The sequence below is a fragment of the Chaetura pelagica genome, unplaced genomic scaffold, assembly GCF_000747805.2.
Source record: "Chaetura pelagica isolate M959 unplaced genomic scaffold, ChaPel_1.0 scaffold299, whole genome shotgun sequence".
Taxonomy (NCBI): domain Eukaryota; kingdom Metazoa; phylum Chordata; class Aves; order Apodiformes; family Apodidae; genus Chaetura; species Chaetura pelagica.
In genome coordinates this window covers 809625-831678 of record NW_009954507.1, presented here as the reverse complement: position 1 = coordinate 831678, position 22054 = coordinate 809625, and the positions used below count along the sequence as shown (strand labels likewise).

The 22054-nt window shown below is 36.8% G+C and overlaps 2 protein-coding genes across 2 annotated transcripts in view; both read right to left on the bottom strand.

Annotated features, from left to right (window-relative positions):
• Positions 1 to 1895, bottom strand: part of DONSON (downstream neighbor of SON) — an 11311-nt gene extending 9416 nt beyond the window's left edge. Inside the window, exons 1-2 of the mRNA XM_010004682.1 lie at positions 1866 to 1895; positions 101 to 484 (exon numbers count right to left, since the gene is read on the bottom strand). Of these exons, the coding sequence (XP_010002984.1) occupies positions 101 to 484; positions 1866 to 1895 (414 nt within the window). The remainder of the gene's footprint in view (positions 1 to 100; positions 485 to 1865) is intronic.
• A 194-nt stretch (positions 1896 to 2089) lies between these two features.
• The window catches only part of CRYZL1 (crystallin, zeta (quinone reductase)-like 1), a 31706-nt gene continuing 11741 nt past the window's right edge, over positions 2090 to 22054 (bottom strand). The window contains exons 2-13 of the mRNA XM_010004681.1: positions 19386 to 19463; positions 18783 to 18855; positions 18119 to 18163; positions 13882 to 13950; positions 11911 to 12044; positions 11022 to 11133; positions 7228 to 7248; positions 6054 to 6152; positions 5175 to 5296; positions 4600 to 4705; positions 3181 to 3226; positions 2090 to 2503 (exon numbers count right to left, since the gene is read on the bottom strand). Coding sequence (XP_010002983.1) covers positions 2404 to 2503; positions 3181 to 3226; positions 4600 to 4705; positions 5175 to 5296; positions 6054 to 6152; positions 7228 to 7248; positions 11022 to 11133; positions 11911 to 12044; positions 13882 to 13950; positions 18119 to 18163; positions 18783 to 18855; positions 19386 to 19463 — 1005 coding nt within the window. The 3' untranslated portion in view covers positions 2090 to 2403. The remainder of the gene's footprint in view (positions 2504 to 3180; positions 3227 to 4599; positions 4706 to 5174; positions 5297 to 6053; positions 6153 to 7227; positions 7249 to 11021; positions 11134 to 11910; positions 12045 to 13881; positions 13951 to 18118; positions 18164 to 18782; positions 18856 to 19385; positions 19464 to 22054) is intronic.

The window sequence follows — 22054 nt, the reverse complement described above, 5'->3', positions numbered from 1 at the left end:
CCCGCTCCCGGCTGGGAAACAAACAGGGGCAGTCGCAAGGGATTTCTCAGCCCCCGCCGCAGCCAGGCTGAGCGCGTTCCTGCAGGAAGGAAATCCCTACCTGGCCGCACCCGGACAGAAAAACCCCAAAACGATCTGTACGTATTTGGGGTAGGAAGGGAGTTTTGATGGTGAGTTGCGGCACTGCCTGCAGCCCCCCCGTACCTGGAGTGTTTTCGCCCGGAGGGGGCTGCAGGAAGGCACCTATCGCTGCACCGGGAATGGGCAAGCGATCCTTGCCAAGGCACAGCTCTGAAGGCCGGTAAATGAAGCGACGCAGGGGCCCGCACATCATCCACACACCGTGTCTGGCTGCCCGGGGCTGCAGCTCGCCCGGGAACCATCCCGGGCAAAACGTGGGCAGGAGCCTGGGCTGGCGCTGCTCCTGCCTCTCGTGGTTACTGGCACGACGGGAGCCCAGGCTGCACAGGGCTGTCAGGTCAGCCTACAGGTAGGAGTGAAGCACAAGCTACTTTCTGGTCAAAGACAGAGAGGAACAGGTGAGCACCTGGCAGCCTTCCCCACCAGAGCTGGAGAGCCTTGCTCCTGCACTCACCACTAGTTTCTGCTTTCTTCTGTCAGGGGATGTATCAAAGACAATTGATAACAATTGCTTAGGGAGCCTCATAAACCCTCTTGTCCAAGCACATACAAACCTAAACCTAGCATTACTGAAGTTTTGGAAAGTTGCTGACACCTCAGCCAACTAAATGCACCAAGAGGCAGCTTAACACTCAAAGAGACCTGGTCCAGCTGAAAGACTGAGCCCACTTCAGCAACAGCTAGCCTTAGTCTGTTGTATCTGAGGTTCAAAGCTACTTATTTATGTAGATATGAGCAACATACCTACTGGCAAATGAGCTAGTAAAATAAAACCTAAACTATAACATTTTTCTTCTGCAGTTTTGTCAGTGCTTGTTCCTGTTTTAGTAAACCTTATTTCTTAACTCTCAGTTTCCTCTATTTTATTTTGCAACATTGAAGCTAAAATGAACAACACCAGGAAAAAAGAGCACTTGGGTACAAAGCTTCAGAACAGATGTCAAACTAACAGAGGATTCACACGCTTTACATGTGCATGTACACACATGCATAAAGCATAACTTATTTTCAAGGCTGCACTATATCACATCAGTTGTACTTTTATATGCTTCCCTTGCATCACTGATCAAGAACTTTCTACAAGTCCAATGAATGACAGGAGATTAATCATGGTTCCAGATAATCTTTATTATTTCAAATGTTCCCATTTCTTACACTAATTTAAAGTGTTTCACTCTTTGAGATATTCACACAGTGAAAATGAATAGCACAGTTGAACAGGAAAAAAAAAATTGCACTCAAATAAGAGCAGGTAGGAGGCCAGACCCTTTGAAGAAAGAACAGCAGTTCCTTCCTTACTTCTGATTTGCAGATGGTTCACAGTCATGGAGGATGCTGGATAAACAGATTCGAGCTGTGCAAGGCAAAGGACTGCAGTTAAAAGAGAGGAAGTGAAAGTGCACAGCATGGAAAGGTCTTACTGGAAAGATACCAGATGGTCTCCCAGGGGAAGTGGTAGATGCCTCCACATTGGACAGTTTTAAGTCTCAGCTTGACAGGATGCTGAGCCATCTCAAATAAACTAGAGTAGTACCTAGAAAGGTTGGACCAGATGATCCTTGAGGTCCCTTCCAACCTGGCATTCTGTGATTCTAGGATTCTATGATAACATTACAGTAACAAGACACACAAAGAGCCTCAAACATCTGGATGACACAATCAGCTTACGGACTCTGGATTTACTGCCTGAGGCTAAAATGAACAGTATCAGCTGTAACTCTTACTGTCGGTGCCATGCCCTTCCCCTCTAGCATCCTTGCCAATTCTGAGGGTTTTGCCTGTCTTCTAATTGAATACAAATTTAATGTGTGGATTAAAGACTTCAGTGTACTGCAGAGAGTGCTCAGTTTCAATGCAGTCAAAAGGAAAAGGTAATCTAAAGGTGACTATTGGTAGGGGCTGGAGGAAGGAGGACTAATAAAAAAAAAACAAAAACACTTTTTTTTTTCTTTAATTTCTTATGATTGAAAACGAACAGCAACTGAGTTTGCCTGTAGATGCTACTGACATTTGTAATCGGGGCAGGGCAGACAAGATTTGTGTGTCAAGATAACCTCTTTAGAAGTGGCTGCTGGGAACATTCTGCTCAACTGCATACAAAAAATTCTGGAAGACACAGGAGCTTCACAGACCATTTGTGCTGAGGCACAAAAGATCTTTAAATTCTGCTTACAGAATTATTTTAAAGTGTACACTAATTTACTTTTCAAATACCTTACGTTTCTTTATCTTCCACAGGCTTAGAATTCAGGAAATTGTGTGTCAGAACTGGATGACTTGTCTTTTTCTTGCTTGATTCTTCTGAACTATTTCCATAGAAACTTTGGCTTCATACAATGGGATCGGTTCATCCAGCTGAGGCCTAAAATGGAACAGTATGTCAAATGTCTGCTGAGCATGCTCAGATCAACAGAAATATTGCAGGACTACAGCTATAGACTTTACTTTCACTCTGTAAACTTTACTCTTTAAACAAAATAAAAGTTCTATAGCTTTGCTTGTGTTGACAGAGGAAGGGTTCAGCACTAAAACAAACAGGAAACAGAAGTTAATAAAAATATATCCTTCATGGGGGGAGAAGTGGTGCTGAGGCTCTTGCTCAACAACAATACTGCTATCCTGTATTAAGAGAAAGGATCTTCCTTTCCCACTTCTTTATCGGAGTCTCCATGTCTAGTGAAACTGCCACTCTTCTCAGATGATTATTACACAGACCTAATGTTTTACAGCCAACACCATTTCTCAGTCAGACACACTGCTGAGCAACCAGTTACATGCTCTTTCTCCCCCAAGAATGTGCTGCCTCTGGTAAGTTTTAACATACAGCTTAATTGTGGGGTTTACCAAGTTGCCTTTTGCTCAGCCTGTCACCTTACAAATAGAAATAGGACCATAAACTGCTTGGTATAAACTATGTGAGGCACCTTTTCTGAACATCCCAATTTAGACTTGCAGTACAGTGCTGACAAGAGTTTTCTACTTTTAATGCTGATTAAAACCAACCAACCAACAGACAAAAAAACCTTACACATCTCTTACCTGAAAATGCTACTTGATAATTTCTCCATTATATCTTCTAAGATGGGTATCTAAGAGGACTGTCAAGGTAACAATGTTATACAAAACCAAGAGGATCAAGGCAAAATGAACATTAAATACAATATTTAGATTGCATTTATGCTACTTGTTTATATATCAGAAGCCTCCTTTCCTGAAATAGCATGCAGAGAAGAAACATGGAAAAAGGAATTCTGAAAAGAAAAAAACATAAAATCAAAAAAGTTAAGATTGAAAATGTAGCCCACATGAGCACAACATTAATCAATAAGAACGGTTAATATTCAAAGCTCAAGACATTTTAGAAAGCAATCACCTTGTGATTTCTTCAGATGATATTAATACCATATAGTTAAGAATTTCACAAGATATACAGATACAAAAAACTGCAGATCTTTCCTTTCAACTTTTAAAGCCTGTTGTGTTAAAATGTGCTGGTATTAAACACACTCCAGGAGATGACAGAAGAAACCTTACTGTTTAGTTGGCTTATTATTTAGAGAACTACTCAGTAAGCAGTCAACAACAACAAAAATGAAGTATAAAACCATTCATGTTAAACTGCAGCCCATAAATATTTCCTTAGTGTGACTGACCTTGCCTAATCTACTTTGCAGTTTAGTGGAGGAGGGGAGGACTTCCTTGCAGTACAGTTGGTTGTTTCACAGATATAATGACTTAATCCTCACCTGCCTCTGCTGTTCTGCTAAACTGCAAAAGTGATTCAGCAGATCTCATAATCTGCAGTGCAGTACAGAACAGGGAGGGTCCTTAAAGCCATAAACAGACCATCTTTCCGTTACTTGAAGTGATCCCCTGAAAACTGTCATGCTAGTAGAAAGCTCAGAGTCCAGCTGCTTAAGACCAAATGTAGGTAAGGCAAACGAAGGAGGCATCCCTCTTCCCACATCCACATCTTTGCTCAATAAATTGTATGTACATAACATTGCAAGTAAGAAAAAGGCTAGGAAGCCAAAATATTTTAACTTTTACTGTCAAACTGATTGCATTGAGATTTACAGATGATGCAACTACTGCCTAAAATAACAAAGAAAATGTCAAAAATGTGATATGCATGATAAAAAACTTAGAGAATCAAATCTTCTTAATTGGTTCAATCTTGAACCAAGATGTTGCATTTTCTCCAGAATATGTGTTTTCTATTTCAACACTGCTTTTAATGAAACATGTAGAGACATATACTTCCAAGGAATGCATAAACTAGCTTAGAACATGAGTAGTGTATGTCATATTTTAGTTATACTGTATGCTTAGCTGTGCTGACCTTTAAAACTCTCGTTACAAGACTGAGTGGAAGAGAATCTACTAGTTGGTTTCTTGACTTTATTTCCATCCATTTGTATTAGCAGTGAGTATTCAAAACGACCATCAAAAGGATATAGAGATACTTCCCTTGCTGTATATTAGACAAGTTCCATATCTCATCATTCAGAAAAGAGACTGTGGCTCCTTTAAGAAACAAGGAATGGCTATCTGGAGGATCCAGCTTAAACAAAATGAATAAAAATGTCATTTAGTTTTATTTTCCTATAAAGAATAACAGTTAAATGGTTATTTTATATTGACAATTAACAAACAAAAACCCAGTCCTTGCCATTCTTAGAACTTAGCAAACTTGTAATATTTAGAGTTTTAAATGATACTTCTCTGTTTTATCAAACAGGTCAACACCCTGAGGCAAACAAAACGGATCCTTTCAAATTTGTCAGCATAGCCACGCTATTAACATAACTTACTGTCCTCTTAGAGCTGACAACCCCAAAATTGTCCCAAAGGAAAATAAAAACATTTACTATTGAAGCTGCACGTTTCCTATTTTCTGGATGAGAAAGTTTTTGTAAGTGATAACTGATGTTATTTAACAGTGGGGAAACATTCAGCCATGCCAGAAGTTCACAGACAGAGCCATATGTATATACGGGGTACAAACTAACTTACTGCCACAGTATCTTTACCTGAAGATTTTTTTCTGTTGTTATCCAGTGTCCCCCAACACCAAGAAGAGTAATAATATCATGCTTATGAGGCAGCAACTGTGATTTTGAAGTTGATTCATCTTCAGTGCTATATAATTTCACTGAAGGTGGGGAAGGGGAGAAAAGAACAGATTCATTTGAGCTCAGAAGAAAATTCTGTGCAGAATGAAACACCCATCTCTTCCTGTACTGAAAAGCACATACTGTGGAATCTATTGCAGTCCTTGGTCTTCAGATACAAGCAAGTTACAATATATGCATTTGAATGCACAGAATGAAAGATGGCTGTCTGGAACAATTCAATAATACTGTTAGTCATGTGAGAATATCTGAGAAGCTACAAGATTTAGAAAATTCAGTATCTACTTCTTTTAACACATTTTAGTAGAACTCCAAGAAGTTCTTTAATTATTTCAGCTAAAAAGAGTAACTTCAGAGTTTTCAATTATGAATATAGTTTTAGAATTACAGGTTGAAATTACTGGTGATTAAGGCATAATTTCTGTATTCAAATAAGGTAGCATAAACAATGATCTCACATATCTACTCTAAACACATTTTCTTCTTTTAAGTTTTAAAAAGAGGAAAATTGCAGACGAATCCAGCAGATGACTAACAGTACTAGATGCTTCCGCTAGAGGGTGGTATGAGGAAATCTTAAAGATTTCTTAAAGATTTTCTTTCTTTCTTGAAGATTGCTTAAGGAGACTGAGCAAAGATACATACACGAAATTGCATGGGAACAAACAACTAAATGGAATTGAGGTGATGCGGCCTCCACCTATATTATTTGGAAATAATACATTAAAAACCCATGAATATGGTTCTCTGAAGACCAGATTTTCATGATTTACATACCTCCAGCGTCTAGAACAATATCCACTCCCAGACCACCTGTTTCTTCTAAGCAGCTTTCTGCCACATCTATCTTTCCATTTGACACATCTATCACACGAGCTAGAAAGAAAAAATTCTTACATTTGGTGAATTACAATAAAAACGTAGACTTTGGATTCAGAGCAGAACATTTTTAGTTCCTTAAAGTATTGCTAGCAAGTTTGCAGGTAACTTGAACACCAAAAATATGCATTAACTTAATGTAGAAGCAAGACTCACAAGTCTGTTTAAGCCAAAAAGGATAAAGTATGCTACTATGAAAATTAGAAATCCTTTTCTAAGTTAATTCTTTGCTATTATTCTTTTCCAAAAGCACCTTCAAAAATATCAAGTTCTGGAGTGGCTAGCCATGTTATTGAAGCCAAAAGAGTTGCCAAAAGGAGGCACTTTATTTCAAATATCCCAACTTTCAAATTATCTCTCAAATAACCACAGCAGTAATGCTTCGGGAGAGATTTCCAAGCAAAGCTTTCTTCCTTTACCCTACATAAGAACCACCACTTCTGGCCAGTCGCCTGCAGAGCCCTTCTCTTACTTCTACAACATGGTGGGAATCAAAAAACTATCCTCCCTGGCATGGAGCCCTGTCTCCCAGTGTAAGTCAGAAGAAAGCATGTAAAAATGTTATAAATACTGTCGCTTACAAGGCACTGGCTTGACTGTTCTTACAATTCCAGCAAGTCTTTTAGTGTTGTTATATCCATATTTTCTTTAAAATAATGCTTAGTGGCCTTGTTACTTATCTCACAAGACGGATAAATTTATTAATATACTACTTTCTGCATGATGTTTCTTACTCCTAAATGGCTCTCTGGATCATTAAATAAATATTAAGATGGAACTATTCACACCTCCTCTTGAATTATTTCTGACTGAAAGTCACTAATATGTTTTTTTCTCATTTATCCATGATACCATATTTATAGATGGTTATAAAGATAAGGATCAGGAATAACTAGGGCAGAGAAGCAGCAGCTAAGGTTTTTAGGTTTTTTTTTTCCATAATTATGACGTAGAACAAACATTTAGACACTAAACAGGCCAGCAAAATGATAACTAAAATAATGTAAAATCAATCTGGAGGCATATCTCCAAAGCATAGTGGATTAAACTCAAATTTGCTATGTGCACTTACCCACTAAAGGCTGTCGTATACCTTCTTGAATTTGTTCACAGGGGTGGGAAAGAAGGAGAGAAGAAAAATTGCAATAAACTGGTTATTAAGAAGAACACTAACAAATACTCAGTTAAAGCTTTGTGGGGTTTTTTTGTTTGTTTGTTTCCCCCCCTCAAATGACAGGATGCATTCAAATTCTTAGGTCAGTCATTCATTTCTTTCACTGAAGGCAAATTATCTGGCTGAAGAGAACACACATGGTCATAATTTAATAAAGATGTCACATTAACTTAATAATGATAGTCACATTCCCTGTACGCAAATAAAATCCCGTAATATCCTTTCCTTATTAGTTTCTTCAGTCAAGGAGTTAGAAGATTTTTTTCTTCACATGGCAATTCGACATGGTTTAAAGTTCCTGCAAATAGTTTCAATTTTTGAGAATAATTTGGATTGAATAGACTCAAGGCCTGACTATAAAAAAGAAAAGCAATAATTTAATCAGTTTGACTGGTTTCTGACTTCTGCTTAGCAAAAATTTCCAGTTTTGTTACTTAATACTATACTTCAAACAGTACTCATCAAAACCCCCGTTCAATTTCCTTCCAGCAAAATGCTGTAACAATTTCTCTCCAGTGTGTAAAAGGCTAAGCAACAAATTCTAATTTTCTCTAATAATTTATCATTTACACAAAATTTCTCAAAAAACATTTGTAAATTTGTTCAGTTTCTTCTGTGAGTTGCACAACCACAGTAACATAATTCTGGCTGGCAAAAAGACTTCCGTTTCTCCCTTCTTTCACTGTTGCTGAGAAGTAAAAATATCTAAATTTCCTCAACTTGCTACCCGAGTTTACTCTCACCCAGTTAAGTTTTGCTACAGAGGTCAAAGACTGTCACACAAAAGATCTGCTTTCTTTACTGAACATGCTCAAAAGAGACATAAAAACACTGATTAGTGCTTACCACAAATGTATTCATAGAAAGCTCAGTATTGGTTTTAAAGAAAAAAAAAAATGAAACTAACAAAAAGAATAATAAAGTAGGAGGGTAACCTAGGCAACAGAAGAAATATGTATGTATATACATGTATTTTTTTCTTCCAGTCTCTAGCTCAAAATCATCACATTATTTTTCTAATACTCTGTCCCTAGTGTGAAACATAGGCATTAACATTTCAAAATTTGATGCAACCCCCTCCTTCATATTATTATTATATTTACTCCAAAGGCTACTGAAGCCATCCAAAGACTCCATCCTGTTGCTCCAAATATGAATCCTTAAACATTAACAGGAACTTCTACTTCAGGCATTGGAATAATATATATTTTAAAAGACCCCAAAACTCCCCAAAGGAAAAAACAGGCTATTTGCTTTCACACTCAAACTGTTTCTTTTTCAATGCTGTACCTGGGTTGTATCTTCTTATTTGAAGTTAAGATGCTATTAAATATTTCCCCCTAATGTTTATGTTCCACAAACGTTTGCAAAAATACTAAACTATTGTTGCAAAACAAGCACACACATGAACAAGATAAGTGAAGGCCTTCTCACTGCACGATATGGTTATTTCAGCCATTTTACAAAGCAGCTGGTTATGCTACACACAGATAACACAAAGTGCTGCTTATTGACAACTGATAAGACTCCTGGTAAAAACTACACACAAAAAAACCCTCCACCTAGACAACCACAAAACTGAAAAGGAGTCCACCCACAGACATGAGAAGCCTGCTTAGGTAGAGCCAGCCACATGTGCATTACGTAGAGAATTTGTTTTATATTAACATTCATGTAACTTAAAAGTGCCAACAAAAAGTACATATGCCAAGAAACCCAAAGTCATATTCGCATGTGCTGGCAGGGCTATGATAATAAAAATAATTGCAAAGTCCTTTCTTAACTGATACATTTTTCATATGACTAGCAAAATGTACACATAAAATGTTACAAAGCAAAGTTTTAGGTATTTTGTATTTACTCTTTTACCTTGTAACAGCTGGCATAACAAACATATCAGTAGCATTCACAAAAATGCTTTCTGTTCTGATGTCTACAATACATACTGTTACAGCAAAAACAGACTTCTGAAATAAGGAAAAAATAGCTTTGCTGCGAAATTGCAAAAAAACAGAGGTAATATAAAAATCTAGAGACATAAGTCTGCCAGGTCTTAGGAGAAATGATTACATTCCCCAACACAAAACTTTCCAGTTCCTTGTTGAAGATCATTCAGGCCAGACAGCAAAAACGTCTTTCTCCCTGCTCTTGTGTAATAACCTCTGCACGGCTCTCCACTTCCTGCTGCATTATCAGCACTCCAAAGCCACTACTGGAAGAGCTAAATACTCACTTGGTAGGCTGGAAGTGAATCACTCCCCAACACTGCAGATGTGTGTGAACGTGCAGCCCTAGAATGCACATGCACACTGTGTTGTCTCTGTGCTTCCACTGCCAGTTCTGTTCTCAGGAGCCAGAAAGGAATGAAAATTGACAAGAACTCTGTTCTCTCTGTGCCTAAAGAGCAGCTCTCTGGCTTATTTCATCCCTCTGCTAGCTTACTATTCTTGAGCCAGCAGGGAGAACACAAGGACAATACTATGTGCACCTGCATATCAGCAATGCCTGATTTTAGTGAGTCACTTAAGAATGAAAGAGGAGATTTGAAAACTGCTCTAATTCTCCATTTGGAAAGCCAAGATCACTAAGAATATTTCTGTGCAAAACAACAAAGGAGAAAGGAGTCAAGAGTCAGGGACGGTTAACCTTGCCATTCTCTTTTTAGTTGGATCTTATCTTAACCCATATATATTTTGATTGATGCGACTGTAATATACACAGACATGAAAACTGAGTACGCAGTGCTTTCCCCACAAAGATATTCTTACAAGAGACACAGCTACTCATACTGCTTTGAATGACAACAAAAAACACACACTGAGAAATAAACTTGCTGATTATACTAAGAGAGTCTATGCATTTTGGAAGTATCATATTTTGTTCACTGTACAGCAAAGTTCAAGGACTGCAATAAAAACTGGAGTCTGCAATGCCATTTTAACACTGTCTGAATACAGCAATTTTCTACTTTCCACCACTCTGCAGCACTGAAGTAAGAAAAAGTTTGATCAGGATAGATGCTGATAGGTTTTTTGTAGACTCTTTTCCCATGATCTAAACAGCTCTGTTATGTTGAGGAAAAAAATGAAATTAAGTATCAAAGGGAAGAAATGGAAGAAGTCATAGATGAATGCAAGTATTACATCTAATGCAAAGCTCATTTGGAAAACAGGAAAAAGCAGAGCCTTTGAGCATCCAGCTACAGTTACAACAGTATTTGAAAGTGAGCTGCCACACAGGTTGATAAAATACTGTTAGAAGTAATTTGAGTCTGATGAATACTGTATCTCAAGTACGTGATTACATCTGAACTCTGGCTCAGGTACCTAGATTACATACTGTGATAGTGATGATTTAGTAAAGCTTTCTTCTTGTTCACAAAACACAATTTTATAAAATTAAATGACTTCTTGAGTAGTTAGGCCAAAAGCCAGCACTCGAGCACTACTGCATGAGATGCAAAATACTGATAGTCATCACAACTTAAATGAAGAATACAAATGCCATTAAATACACATAAAACAGAAATTAAATACCTACGGAGTATGGAATAGACTTTAAAACTACTTAATTAGACTGTTTATAAACTTGCATTTCAGTTTTCAGCTACTGAAATAAGGACCTAGACAAAAAAATAAATAAATTCAAGACATTCTTTAGCATAAACTTAAGCATTGAAGTATAAAACTTACCCACAGGAGGTCTAAGCCTCTCCAGGTACTGCTTATCTTCAAGACTGTATGCAGTAGAGATTACTTTAGCTCCTCTGTGTTGTGCTAACTGAATAGCTATTGTACCGAATGGCTGCAGAAGAAAAACAGATTAATTTATATACAGGAACAATTTGGTGCAGTTTAATCAAGATTATATTGCAAAGGACATTCAGGAAACGTCAGGGGAGTATCCAGAAATGAACTTACTCCTTCAATAAACCACACCTGAACCAAGAATTTGAATATTCACAGATCTGTTTCTGTTCCAAGTGAGGCCAAAAAAGTGTTTTCATTGACTGGGAAGCTCTGAACAAACTTTTAGCAGTTAACTACTTCTGCTCTTCAACAAAATAGCTCAGCACAAGTACCAGAACTGCAATTGCAACTTGAACCTTTGGGCTTGCTTGCTTGTTGGAGGAAGAGTGCTAGCAAGGAAAAAGCCCCAGCCATATTTGCATTAATGAATCTTGGCTGAGGCAAGCTACACATCTTCATTAGCAATAAAGATTGCACTAATGCAAATGAAATTATTTATATCCAAGAGAAGTTAAAAAGCAGTGGTGGGAAAGGAATAGAAAATTAAGGCACTTTCCTCCAGTTATACCTGAGGGCTTAGGTGTAAAACACCAGAAAAGAACTACCTCTGCACTACATACATAAAGGACTGTATTCTTGGCTCAGCATCTTAAGTGGGAGGGCCCTTTCCTATTAATCCATTAAGTTAAAGGCATTGCCAGGAGTAAAATAAAAGGCTTCATAAGTTTAGTATGTTGTAAAAAACCAAATCATTCTGGTGATAAGACAGTTACTTAGGGCAGAGGTAACCTTTCTGTTCCAAAATCGTTGTTATTGCACAGTTGTTACCTACACTTGCTCCATCCATTACAAGGACAGTTTTTCCAGGAGAGACTTGTGAAAGGTAGTGTAAAGCTGTGTATGCTCGGACACCATCGCGAACGGTCCCGGCTGCTTCAACCCAACAAACCTTCTCTGGTTTACGAACTCATTTGCGGGAAGCAAACAAACAAAAACAGATGAGAAAATAAAAAGCAGCAAGTCCCTGGTATTTCACTCAGAACTATTTTTCAGACTTCATACATTTCTAAAAAGTGACAAAAAATTATACAAGTCATATCATCTACAGGTGTAATTACGAACCATTTCATAAAGCAATATTCTGATATTGTGTGCCTAACATGGTAACGGTAGGTCAGCTACATGGAGTTCTAGTGGAAAAGGCCACTATAATTCCAAGAATAAACAGTTTACTTCTGCAGCACTCTTGTTAGTAAGTTTAAATATAACTACAGTATTTAAACAGGAAAAAAGAGAGACCCACTTCCTACCATAACCTCCTGGCAGAAGTTACCCAAGGAGGTCTCTTTTTTTACAAAGATAATTCTGACACAGAACATTGTTTGTTACGTCTGTTTTCTGTTGGTCTCTACCTACAAGACACTTGTTTTCCCATTCTATCCACAGGCTTAAAAGCCTAGAGGAAGTAACATTAATTAAGTACTCGTGTTAACTAGAAATCACAAGTTCAAACACGATTTGTCATGTCAGCAATTTACACAATTTAGCAGACACCTCGATACTAAGCCAGAAAATCATCACAGCCCAGCTGAGAGTCTAGCATAGAACTGAATTAAGTAAGCACAATTCCCTTGAGGCACACTAGAAGGGAAAAAGACTGGAGAAGTTTGGTCTGTCCCTTTAAGCAAAAGAATTGACAGTGAAGCTATGAAACAACATAAGCAATGCAATCACCTGGGTTCATTTATCAGTGGTGCTGGAAAAGAATTCTAGGTATCATCGCCAGCATCATCACTTTGTGTGCCAGTTCATACTTAAGCCAGCTACTGAAGGTAATACAAAGTCAGAAATATTCTCTGCCTATAACTAATGTAAATAAGTGATAAGGGAGCACAGATGTCTAATTTAATTTTGCTTGATTTGTACTTTTTAAGTGTTAGAAAGAATAAACAGTATATTTTAATCTCTGTGAGTCCCTGACTTATTTTGCAGAAATTGACATAGCTAGTCAGGAAGATTTCATCCCCAAACAAGTAAAAATAAATAATACTTGTTTATCTTTCATACAAAAAAAAAATTGCAGAGGATATTTTACTATATTTTATGCAAAAAAAAGTAGGGTTTTGGTATAAACAAATTTAAAGAAGTCACCTTATAAGTACACAGCTTGAATTCATGGACAGTCACAGAACACAATACAAACTAATCTGAGCAAACTAGTAGCTTGCTCTGAATACAACAAACTGTTGGGAGAAGCTCATATATTCCCAAATTCAGTATTCTACACATAAAAGCACTCCTTGCTGCAGGAGAAAACAGAAACTCCTAAGAACTGAATGTTTCGATACTAGGTTTTCCCCAATCCTCAGTCCCCAAAAATTCCTTTCTCCAGCTTCCAGTCTGCTCATTTTACCCCATCTGTTAGTCCCATCACAAGTGATGTTCCTGGACTGAGTCGAAGTGAGGAAAAAAGAAATTTCTCCTAATTTAATTTTGTGACTGATGAGGTGAGGAAATAGTACAAAGACAGTAAAGGAACAAAAACAAAAGTCAGAAGGAAAAAAAAAAAAAAAAAGAGCCAGCTTGTGTGGTTTAGGGAAAATATTAATCCATCAGATGATAACAGCAAAAGAAAAAACCCTTGAGAAGTTGTAGTAAAAGTTTCTATGAACTGGTGGAGTAGACAGAATGTCTGAACAAGCTTGCTCAAGATTCAGATTAATCAACTCCTTATGAGAAAAGGTAAACCAAAGTCTAAAGCTACAGTAAATCTAAATACTAGCAAAATCTATGAACAACATACCCAGATAGTGTTCATGAACTAGAATAACTTCACAAAGACCAGACTCATCAGAATCCAGGGGCAAAATTCCTGGGAAAAAAAAAAAGAACAACAACAACAAAAAAGAACATAGACATTTAATTTCAAACAAGCATACATTATAACCAAAACAAGCTCCTAATGAAACTGTTAGTCCCACTTGGTCTATGGTTCAGCTGCTCTTTCGTCAGGCTTAGGACAGGCTAAGAAAACTTTGCAAGGTAACAGCCTGTAAATTCTATGGGCACAGTGCACAAGCTGGTTCCAAGGGTGCTCTAAATGGCATTTTGGGGTGGGAAGAGAGAGAATGGGGAAACTAGTGAATGCTTTTTTGGTTCTTGGCACGCTGAATTTTTGTCAGGTCATGTCTGAACTCATTTCACACTGCTTTCACTCTGTCAGACCTTCCTGCTCCTGCTCTGGGCCAGGGCTAACGCAAAAGAAAATTGAGCTCCATGTTGCAGCTGGGCACAGACCAACCCATGCTACAGGTACCTCTACTCTTCCATCCTGATGCCTCTAAGTGTGTTGGTAGCAATGGCAACAAGAAAGGCACAAAAATAAGCAGAGGAAGAACAAGCAAAAATGTGAGTATAAGTTTTAAAAAGCTGGTGTGCAGAAAAGGATCTGAATGAAGAAAGTCGCTAATGGAAGACAGAAATCAAATACAGGACAGAAAGAAGGAAAAAAAAAAGAAATCCATCTTGGCCATAAGAGGGCTTTTTTCTTCCACTGGCCAAAGAAGGAGATTCATGAACAGTAGGTTCTGGCAACTAATCAGTCTTCTGAATATATGTACCCTCTTTCCTCAGTAAACCAGTCTTTTATTCCATCTCCCATCCAAATCTTATAGTCCATTTAGACCAAAGCAAGGGCTTTAACTTAAAAAGCCTCAGCACGTTCGACTGCTGTTTCCAGCCTTTCACAATTCCTATTAAAAATGGTGACCTACAGTGGTTGTATACATCTGCAGATGTCTCTAGGCTTTATCTATGGAGTAAAAATAATAAAAGTAATAATAAATCTAAAGTAGCTATCTACAGCAGCTATTGTGCAATTAAGACATAATGCAAGAAGGGCAAGGATCTCAGAACACTTTAAGTAATCACTTTCTTACATCACTATCAATTCTGTCTTACTTTTATAATTGAAGTAATCCTCTAATATTTTTAAATTAGAATAGAAAATATAAACATGTATGAAAGAACACCTCTAAGAAATACCTCTTCTGCAATAAAGCATCATTCAGATTTTGATGATCAATCTAATACTGTACTTCATATGTTAAGCAGAATATCCTTATAATAAACTAAAATAGCCTTTGCACCTAAACCAGTTTGCATTCTAATATCTTACTATAGAAAAAGCAAGACATGAAATTAATAAAACACAAACACAGTCCTTTTCTTGACAGATGCAGAAGTTCAGGAACAAGTCATATTATCTCCTAACACTCAGGACAGACTCCAAAGAGTCATTACACACTGCTGACAACTCACGTCAGTTTCAGGGTCTTTAATACAAATCACAAAAAATATCACCCCTATACAGAGGGAAAGACACATGGCATCTTAAAGAACCATTCCCCTTAGTATACCTTATAATGCTTACAGAAGCTCCAACATGAAGTACAGACCTTTATTTATGCATGCTATACACATGAAGCATTTGACACTAGTACAAAATTAGATTTTTCACCTTAGTTGTTAAGAAATAGTCCACACAGCACAGGGCTTTTGTGCTTTGATTATTTATGTATTCAGCAACAGGGCATATGGAAGGAGTGACATGCAAACTGGTTAACCACCAGTAAATATAAGCAGGTACATTTTTATTTAGATTCATCTCTTCAAATTTGTGGCCAATTTAACTCTCAGAATATTTTCCTCTGCACTTATTTTAATAAGAAACATAGCATAATTGATTGCTAAAAGACTCGCTGTAACTTTGAAATTAAGTCAAGAATGTATCTCAAAACATGACCTTTTGCTGGTCTAAGGGTTTACTACTGTATTTTTCTTAACCAAACAAATTATTCTGTATAATACGATACATTATATAGACAAAGAAATCTCCTCTGGAAGATTAAAGGACCTTTAAAAGCAAGAAACAATTCTTGTTATGATTTTAGGAATAGATTAATGATTTAACACATCAAGTTCTTCCAGTGAGCACAGTACTATTCTTACATGAAAAAGAGTAGATTTATACATAAGGACGATATTGCTATGTTATTACTGTTAAACTCAGTAAGGGAGGGGTGTGTTTCTACACACACAAGTACTATACTCTTTGATAGAAGGAGAGGCTTTTTTGTAAAATTCAAGCAGAAACATTTTTCTGACAAGTGTGTATTTTGGGACAGTTTGATATTATTAAACACACAGGTAACCAGACCATTTGGCAATAGCTAATTTTCTTTTAAATCTTTTCATTCATTAACTATGTATAAACTCACAGCAAAAGTGACTGGTAAGTATGCTTGTTACGAAAGATTTACCATAACAGACACATTTTACCCTATCTTTTGTCTTTATAGCATCTATATTTTAGGCATAAGGTTGAACCACTGTTTGAAAGGGAATTATATGACATTTCACTATTTAAAGAACTGGGTTTTCTCTCTTTTAGGGTTAAAAATATTTAACATTGTTTTCTTCATCCTCCTATTTCCACACATGTAATTCTGACTTTTCTGTACCTGCATTAGCAAACATTCAGTATTCAAGAAGAAAAATCTCTGACAACAGCAGTCTCAGACAAAATCTATCTGCTTCCTCTATTCCCTTCATGTCAGATTTCCAATGAAGTATCTCAGATGATTCAAACTAATTACTCTTTGAATTAATAAGAATGGAATCAGGTCTGTTTCACAAAAAAACAAACCCTCCTATAACCACGCAGAACATCACTTAGACTTGAGTCCACTGATGTATTTTCAGAGGTGTTTTTTTTTTTTTTTTTTTTTTTTTTTTTTTTTTTTCTCTTTACTTACTAAGATTATGTACCTTCAGCTACAACAGAAGGGAATTGAAACACTATTTTAAATAATTCAACAGATGCTGCATAGTTCAGTAAGATATTTACCAAATGAGCAATACTGTTTACAATAATGATACTATTTACAGTTCAAAGTTAAATCGTATGCAATTTCAGAAAACGCCTGGTCATAACTGTTCTATTTTATTAAACAAAGAAAAGCCACTTCTGTACCCCATAAACTAGAATATTAACTCCCAACTGTAAGAGTTACACCATTTGTTGTGAATAATAACAACAATTCCATTAGATTTAAGCTAATTATATGGAAGTTCTGCCAAAGCTTTACCAGGAAAAGAAAAGCCTCAAACACTTTCCATGTGACCTGGAAGTCTGTTTTAAACAAAGTACAGTGATTACCACTTGCCTTTCTGATGCGTTTCTCTGACAATAATGTCATAGCAAGATGATAAAGTACAGACTCCCTGTGGTTAAGTTAGAGGGGAAACAAGTCCACTTTCAAGAACTCTAATGTACAGTAAAATTCAAGATTCTGGAAAATGAGCAGCTTGAATCAGTGTTTTGTTTCAAACGTGGCCTTGTATTTAGCAACACACCTGAGTACATGCACTGTTTTTTGGCAACCCAGAACATCAGCAGAACTGGTCAATCTACTTGCATGTTTAAGTTAGGACCACGCTTAATTTCCTAACTCAAACAGGAATTGACATGGCTTAGAAGAAAGTGAACAGTCTTCAATGTGCTCAAACAAGAGAGTCATCACTACTGGTTAGAAGTGTGTTTTTGTATCATACTCAAAAAGGCAGGAAATATAAACCTAGATTTTGTATCATCCACATAAATCAAAAGATACAAATTACATCAGGATGGTGTTATAAATACAAATAATTGTATACGTATTCAGATGGATGCCTTTAGAACACTCTTTTGACATGGCTAACTGGACCCATGTGTATATTCTTACAGATTTGGTGAATGCAGTAGGACTATGACAGGTTATGTTAGCTGGGGACCTGGACTTCCACTATTTTAACAAAAAAAATTGGTAAGAGAACACTCATAGAATACCGTTCTCATTTATAAGAGTTTATTTATGTAATGCTAGTTGAATCTTTGAAAATAAAGGTCTAATTGACACTTTTGCAATTATTATATCCTCAGCCATTCATTATAAAAAACTTACGGTGTTAGTTTATAAGGCAAACAAGCATTAACTCACCCACCACTTCATCATCTGGCTGAAAAAAGGTCACCTTTCTTCCAACTCATGAAGAACACATGAAAAGGAGGAAAGAAGGTATGAAGAGAAGAGTTTACAGCTGAAATTGAACGTACAATTGAGAGCACTGCTTATCTCTCGCTCACAAAACTGCTAGTGGTGTAAAAATCTATTAAATATGCACATACCAAGCCCAACTGTTTAATTCACTAAACTTTGGCACCTCATGCACAAAGTTATGTGCAAGTACACACACACCTATGTGTTTAAAAGATCTAGGCTTTAAACTAAGCATCAAAGATGGATACACCGCCAAAATTCTTCAATATAATTATAGCCTTACTATTCCAACAAATTATTTTTACAAATGAATTAAAGATTGTTATAGCATGTGCTGGTAATATCTTAAGATCTTGATGTCTTTTATTTAGAACGCTGTCATGCTTTTTTTTTTTTTTAACTCTGAACAGACATGCAGGAATTGTATTTCAGTTCCTTTTTTTACTTTCACTTCAGTATCATTACTGACTTGGGGGAAGCCTCATTATGAAAACAAATAGTTCCTGCTATCAAAGGTGTCCCATGTAAACAGCATGTATTTGCTTTGGATTACTGGGCCTTAATTCTTGCATTATAGCCTCACAAGACAATGATACTAACTTACCTTCCAATACAACTCCAGAAATTTCTCGACCAACAGGTAGAAGCTCCTTCTCCAGTTTTATTTCTGACAGAAGCTAAATGAAAACAATGGTTGCAACATTCTTACTAAGGCTCAAGATTTGCCTATTTATTATCATCTTACAATGTTTGATATACACAGAAAGTTGAGCCATTACCAAAATGTCATCTGAGAGAAAAAAAGAACACATATTTCTCATTTCATATTATAAACACTGCACTATTTTTCTGTATTTAAATTTGGAAGCAGATTAAAAAGATAAAAACAGAGTTATTAACAGCCAAGCCAAACTGTGACTTGAAGTCAGTATGCAGAGGATGATAAAAGGGATTTACTGCAAGAGAACTCACAAATGACACCAATCCTTTTCCATAAATCAGGAACCAAATTACAGGTGCTTTTTATTTGAAGAGATATGCAAGAATACCACATCAATCCTGTGCCCTCTTTCTCAGCAGTAAAGCCATACCCTCAGATGGCATAAATGGAATTGTGCCAACTACCAGCTAAGGCCCTGGCTTAGATCTTCAATGGAAACTATAAACACCTCTAGCTTTCAAGAAAAAAAAAAAAAAAGGCAAATACCTTTGTATCTATCCAGCTCAGTGCACAGGCTCTAACTTGTACCTTCACATCATTGTCTCTTATAGGAGGAAGGTTTTCCTAGGAGAAATTTATAGATGTTACATGATAAAATGGAACATGAATGTGCTAGTAGGATCCCTCTCAAGCTCTTGAAAGCATTTTTCCCAGAGTCTTTATGTTGTTTTGTAGTCAGAACAAGAAATTTCTTTCAATGAAAGCAGAACTGATACCACAATGAATTTACAACACCATTTTGAGTACAAGTATATTACTATTATATACTAGACCATACTAAACCTTAAAAGATACTGACATTTTTTTTCTTCCCTATCTGAAACAATTCTAGTAGATAATTACCTACCTACTGCCTATCTAACAAATAGAAAGAAGCAGATCTTTATTGTTAAGTGATAGAGAATTTAAAAATAATTTTTACATGAATGTCTGACACACATACTGACATGCTGAGGTAAATATTCAAGATGGTGTCAAAGAAATAGCACCAATAAGAACTGTTGTTAAGTCCCACAAATGATGGGCACCGTGTTCTACTAATGAAGTATCTCCTTACTGTTTCAACATTTGGTTTTGGGATTGATACCTGAAATGATTTTAACTAGTTGAGTACTTAATTAGCTAAGTTGAGTTCTGAACTATGGACTCCATACAACTGTTGAGGAGCTACCTCAGGTACTGGAGGCAAAATACTTATATTTCCATGTTATACTGTAGTCTGCAGTCTAGACGTCTATTAGAATTGAAAGTGAACCACTTACCAGAAAGGCATGCAAGAGCTTTGTTTCTACTTCTGAAGTTTGGATACATTCTCAAGGGTTAAAGTTTCCTTTTATTTATTTTTTTAAACTCTTCCCAAGAAACAGCTCTTCCTTTCCTCCTGGGCTTAGCAACATGAACAGTAACCTCTGTCCAAGGAATATTGAGCTGAACTTTTTCTCACCCCAGCTAACTTAAACACTTGCTGTTCCTTTAAAATTGCAAGGCATTTTGCCAGTCAGCCTGACCTCCTGCTCCTCAAACAAACCCAAGTGGGTCTCACTCTTCATTACACAAAACAGAATAGCCATTAAACTGTTGAACCATAAAAACTCTGCCTCTCCATTTAAAAAAAAAAAAAAAAAAAAAAGTTGGAACCAAAGGGACTTACGCATTTTATGTAAATTTAAGATGCTATTATCATTTGGAACTACCCTTTTGTTATGCATAACTCAATGAACCTAAGTACTGCTACAACGCACAAAATAAAATTACTTGTCTTCATAAAAGAATACAAGTCTTAAGAAGAAAAAGAGACCATAAAGAGCTTGTGCTGTTAACTGGCTCCTGCCTTCAAAATTTAAATATGTAATTATTAGGAACTGACCAAACACCGTATTAGGTTTCCTACAGAAACTCTTCATCCAAGCTACTGACTTCTCATTACCCACGTTCTGTTTCACTAAGGTCTCCTCAGCCAACTAGCTTTCCTTTTCCTGGCTTTTTTTCAATATTTATTTCTATTTAAGATGAGGATTCCATAGCACTGGTTGTTACACAGACACCTGCAGAATCAGTTCCTGTCTGAAGAGATTTAAATAGGCAAGCAGACAGATAAAGTCTATGCCCAGGAATGCAGTTTCAAGATCTGCTTTGGCTTACCAGAGCTGTCTGGCTCACCCATTGCCAGCATCTACATATTCCTATCCCCTCCTTTGTGTTGGAGCTAGGAATCATGGAGCCATCAGTTATGTGAACTAACTGGGTAACATATTACTAGTTTCCACCTTGGCAAGCAAGCTGATCCATCTTATAGCTCCATGACTTATAAAACCATTACAAAGAACAGAACAAAAATGTGCCACTGAAAGGTGAACAAAACCTTTTCAGCAAAAGTACAACCAGTTTAAGCAGATCTAAGACTGCTCCATGAATATGCACCTCAGTTGCAGCAAAATCACCCATCTCATTGCATGAGGTAGTTCAGGCAGTTTGTTAGGTGTGCTTCACTGCTGGGTCTTTGCAGCTGCTCAAGCAAGATTCTCACCAGTACTATATTATTTCATTTTGATATATGGCTCATTGATATTTTTAGGTCTCTATTTTACACAGGTATATATAGGTATATACAGTAACCTATTCTGTACCTGTAAGATATTTAAGAACACAGGTTCACATCCTCAAAACCATGCAAGCATTTTTCTACTGTTCAGACACCCATACCACATCAATATGCACTCACTGACATCCTACTTCAGCCATATGCCACAAGCTCCTATGTATGCACCTATCTAACTAATGTTTGCATCAAAGTGACAAAGACTCTTTAGCACAATAGTTTATAATAACCCATTAAAATAACACACTCCAAACATGATAGATTTCTTGTGCTACGTTTCTACTTTATCAGTGACCAGAAAATCAAACCAGGAGAATCCACATGAAGCCAGGGTTAATTTGTTATGCCTGCAAAACTTGTTTTTAAAACACGGACAGCAAAGCTGGACACAGAAATTTGGCACTTGTCTTGCTAAGTGCTGCATGATGATGGCAAAATACATCTTCCCTACTTTCATCTACCTGCCTGTATGTGCAATGATTACACCAGTTCTTTTTTAAGCCCACAGAAGAGTTAGGTATTTCAATTCCCCTGTGGCATTCAGCCACACTCTCTT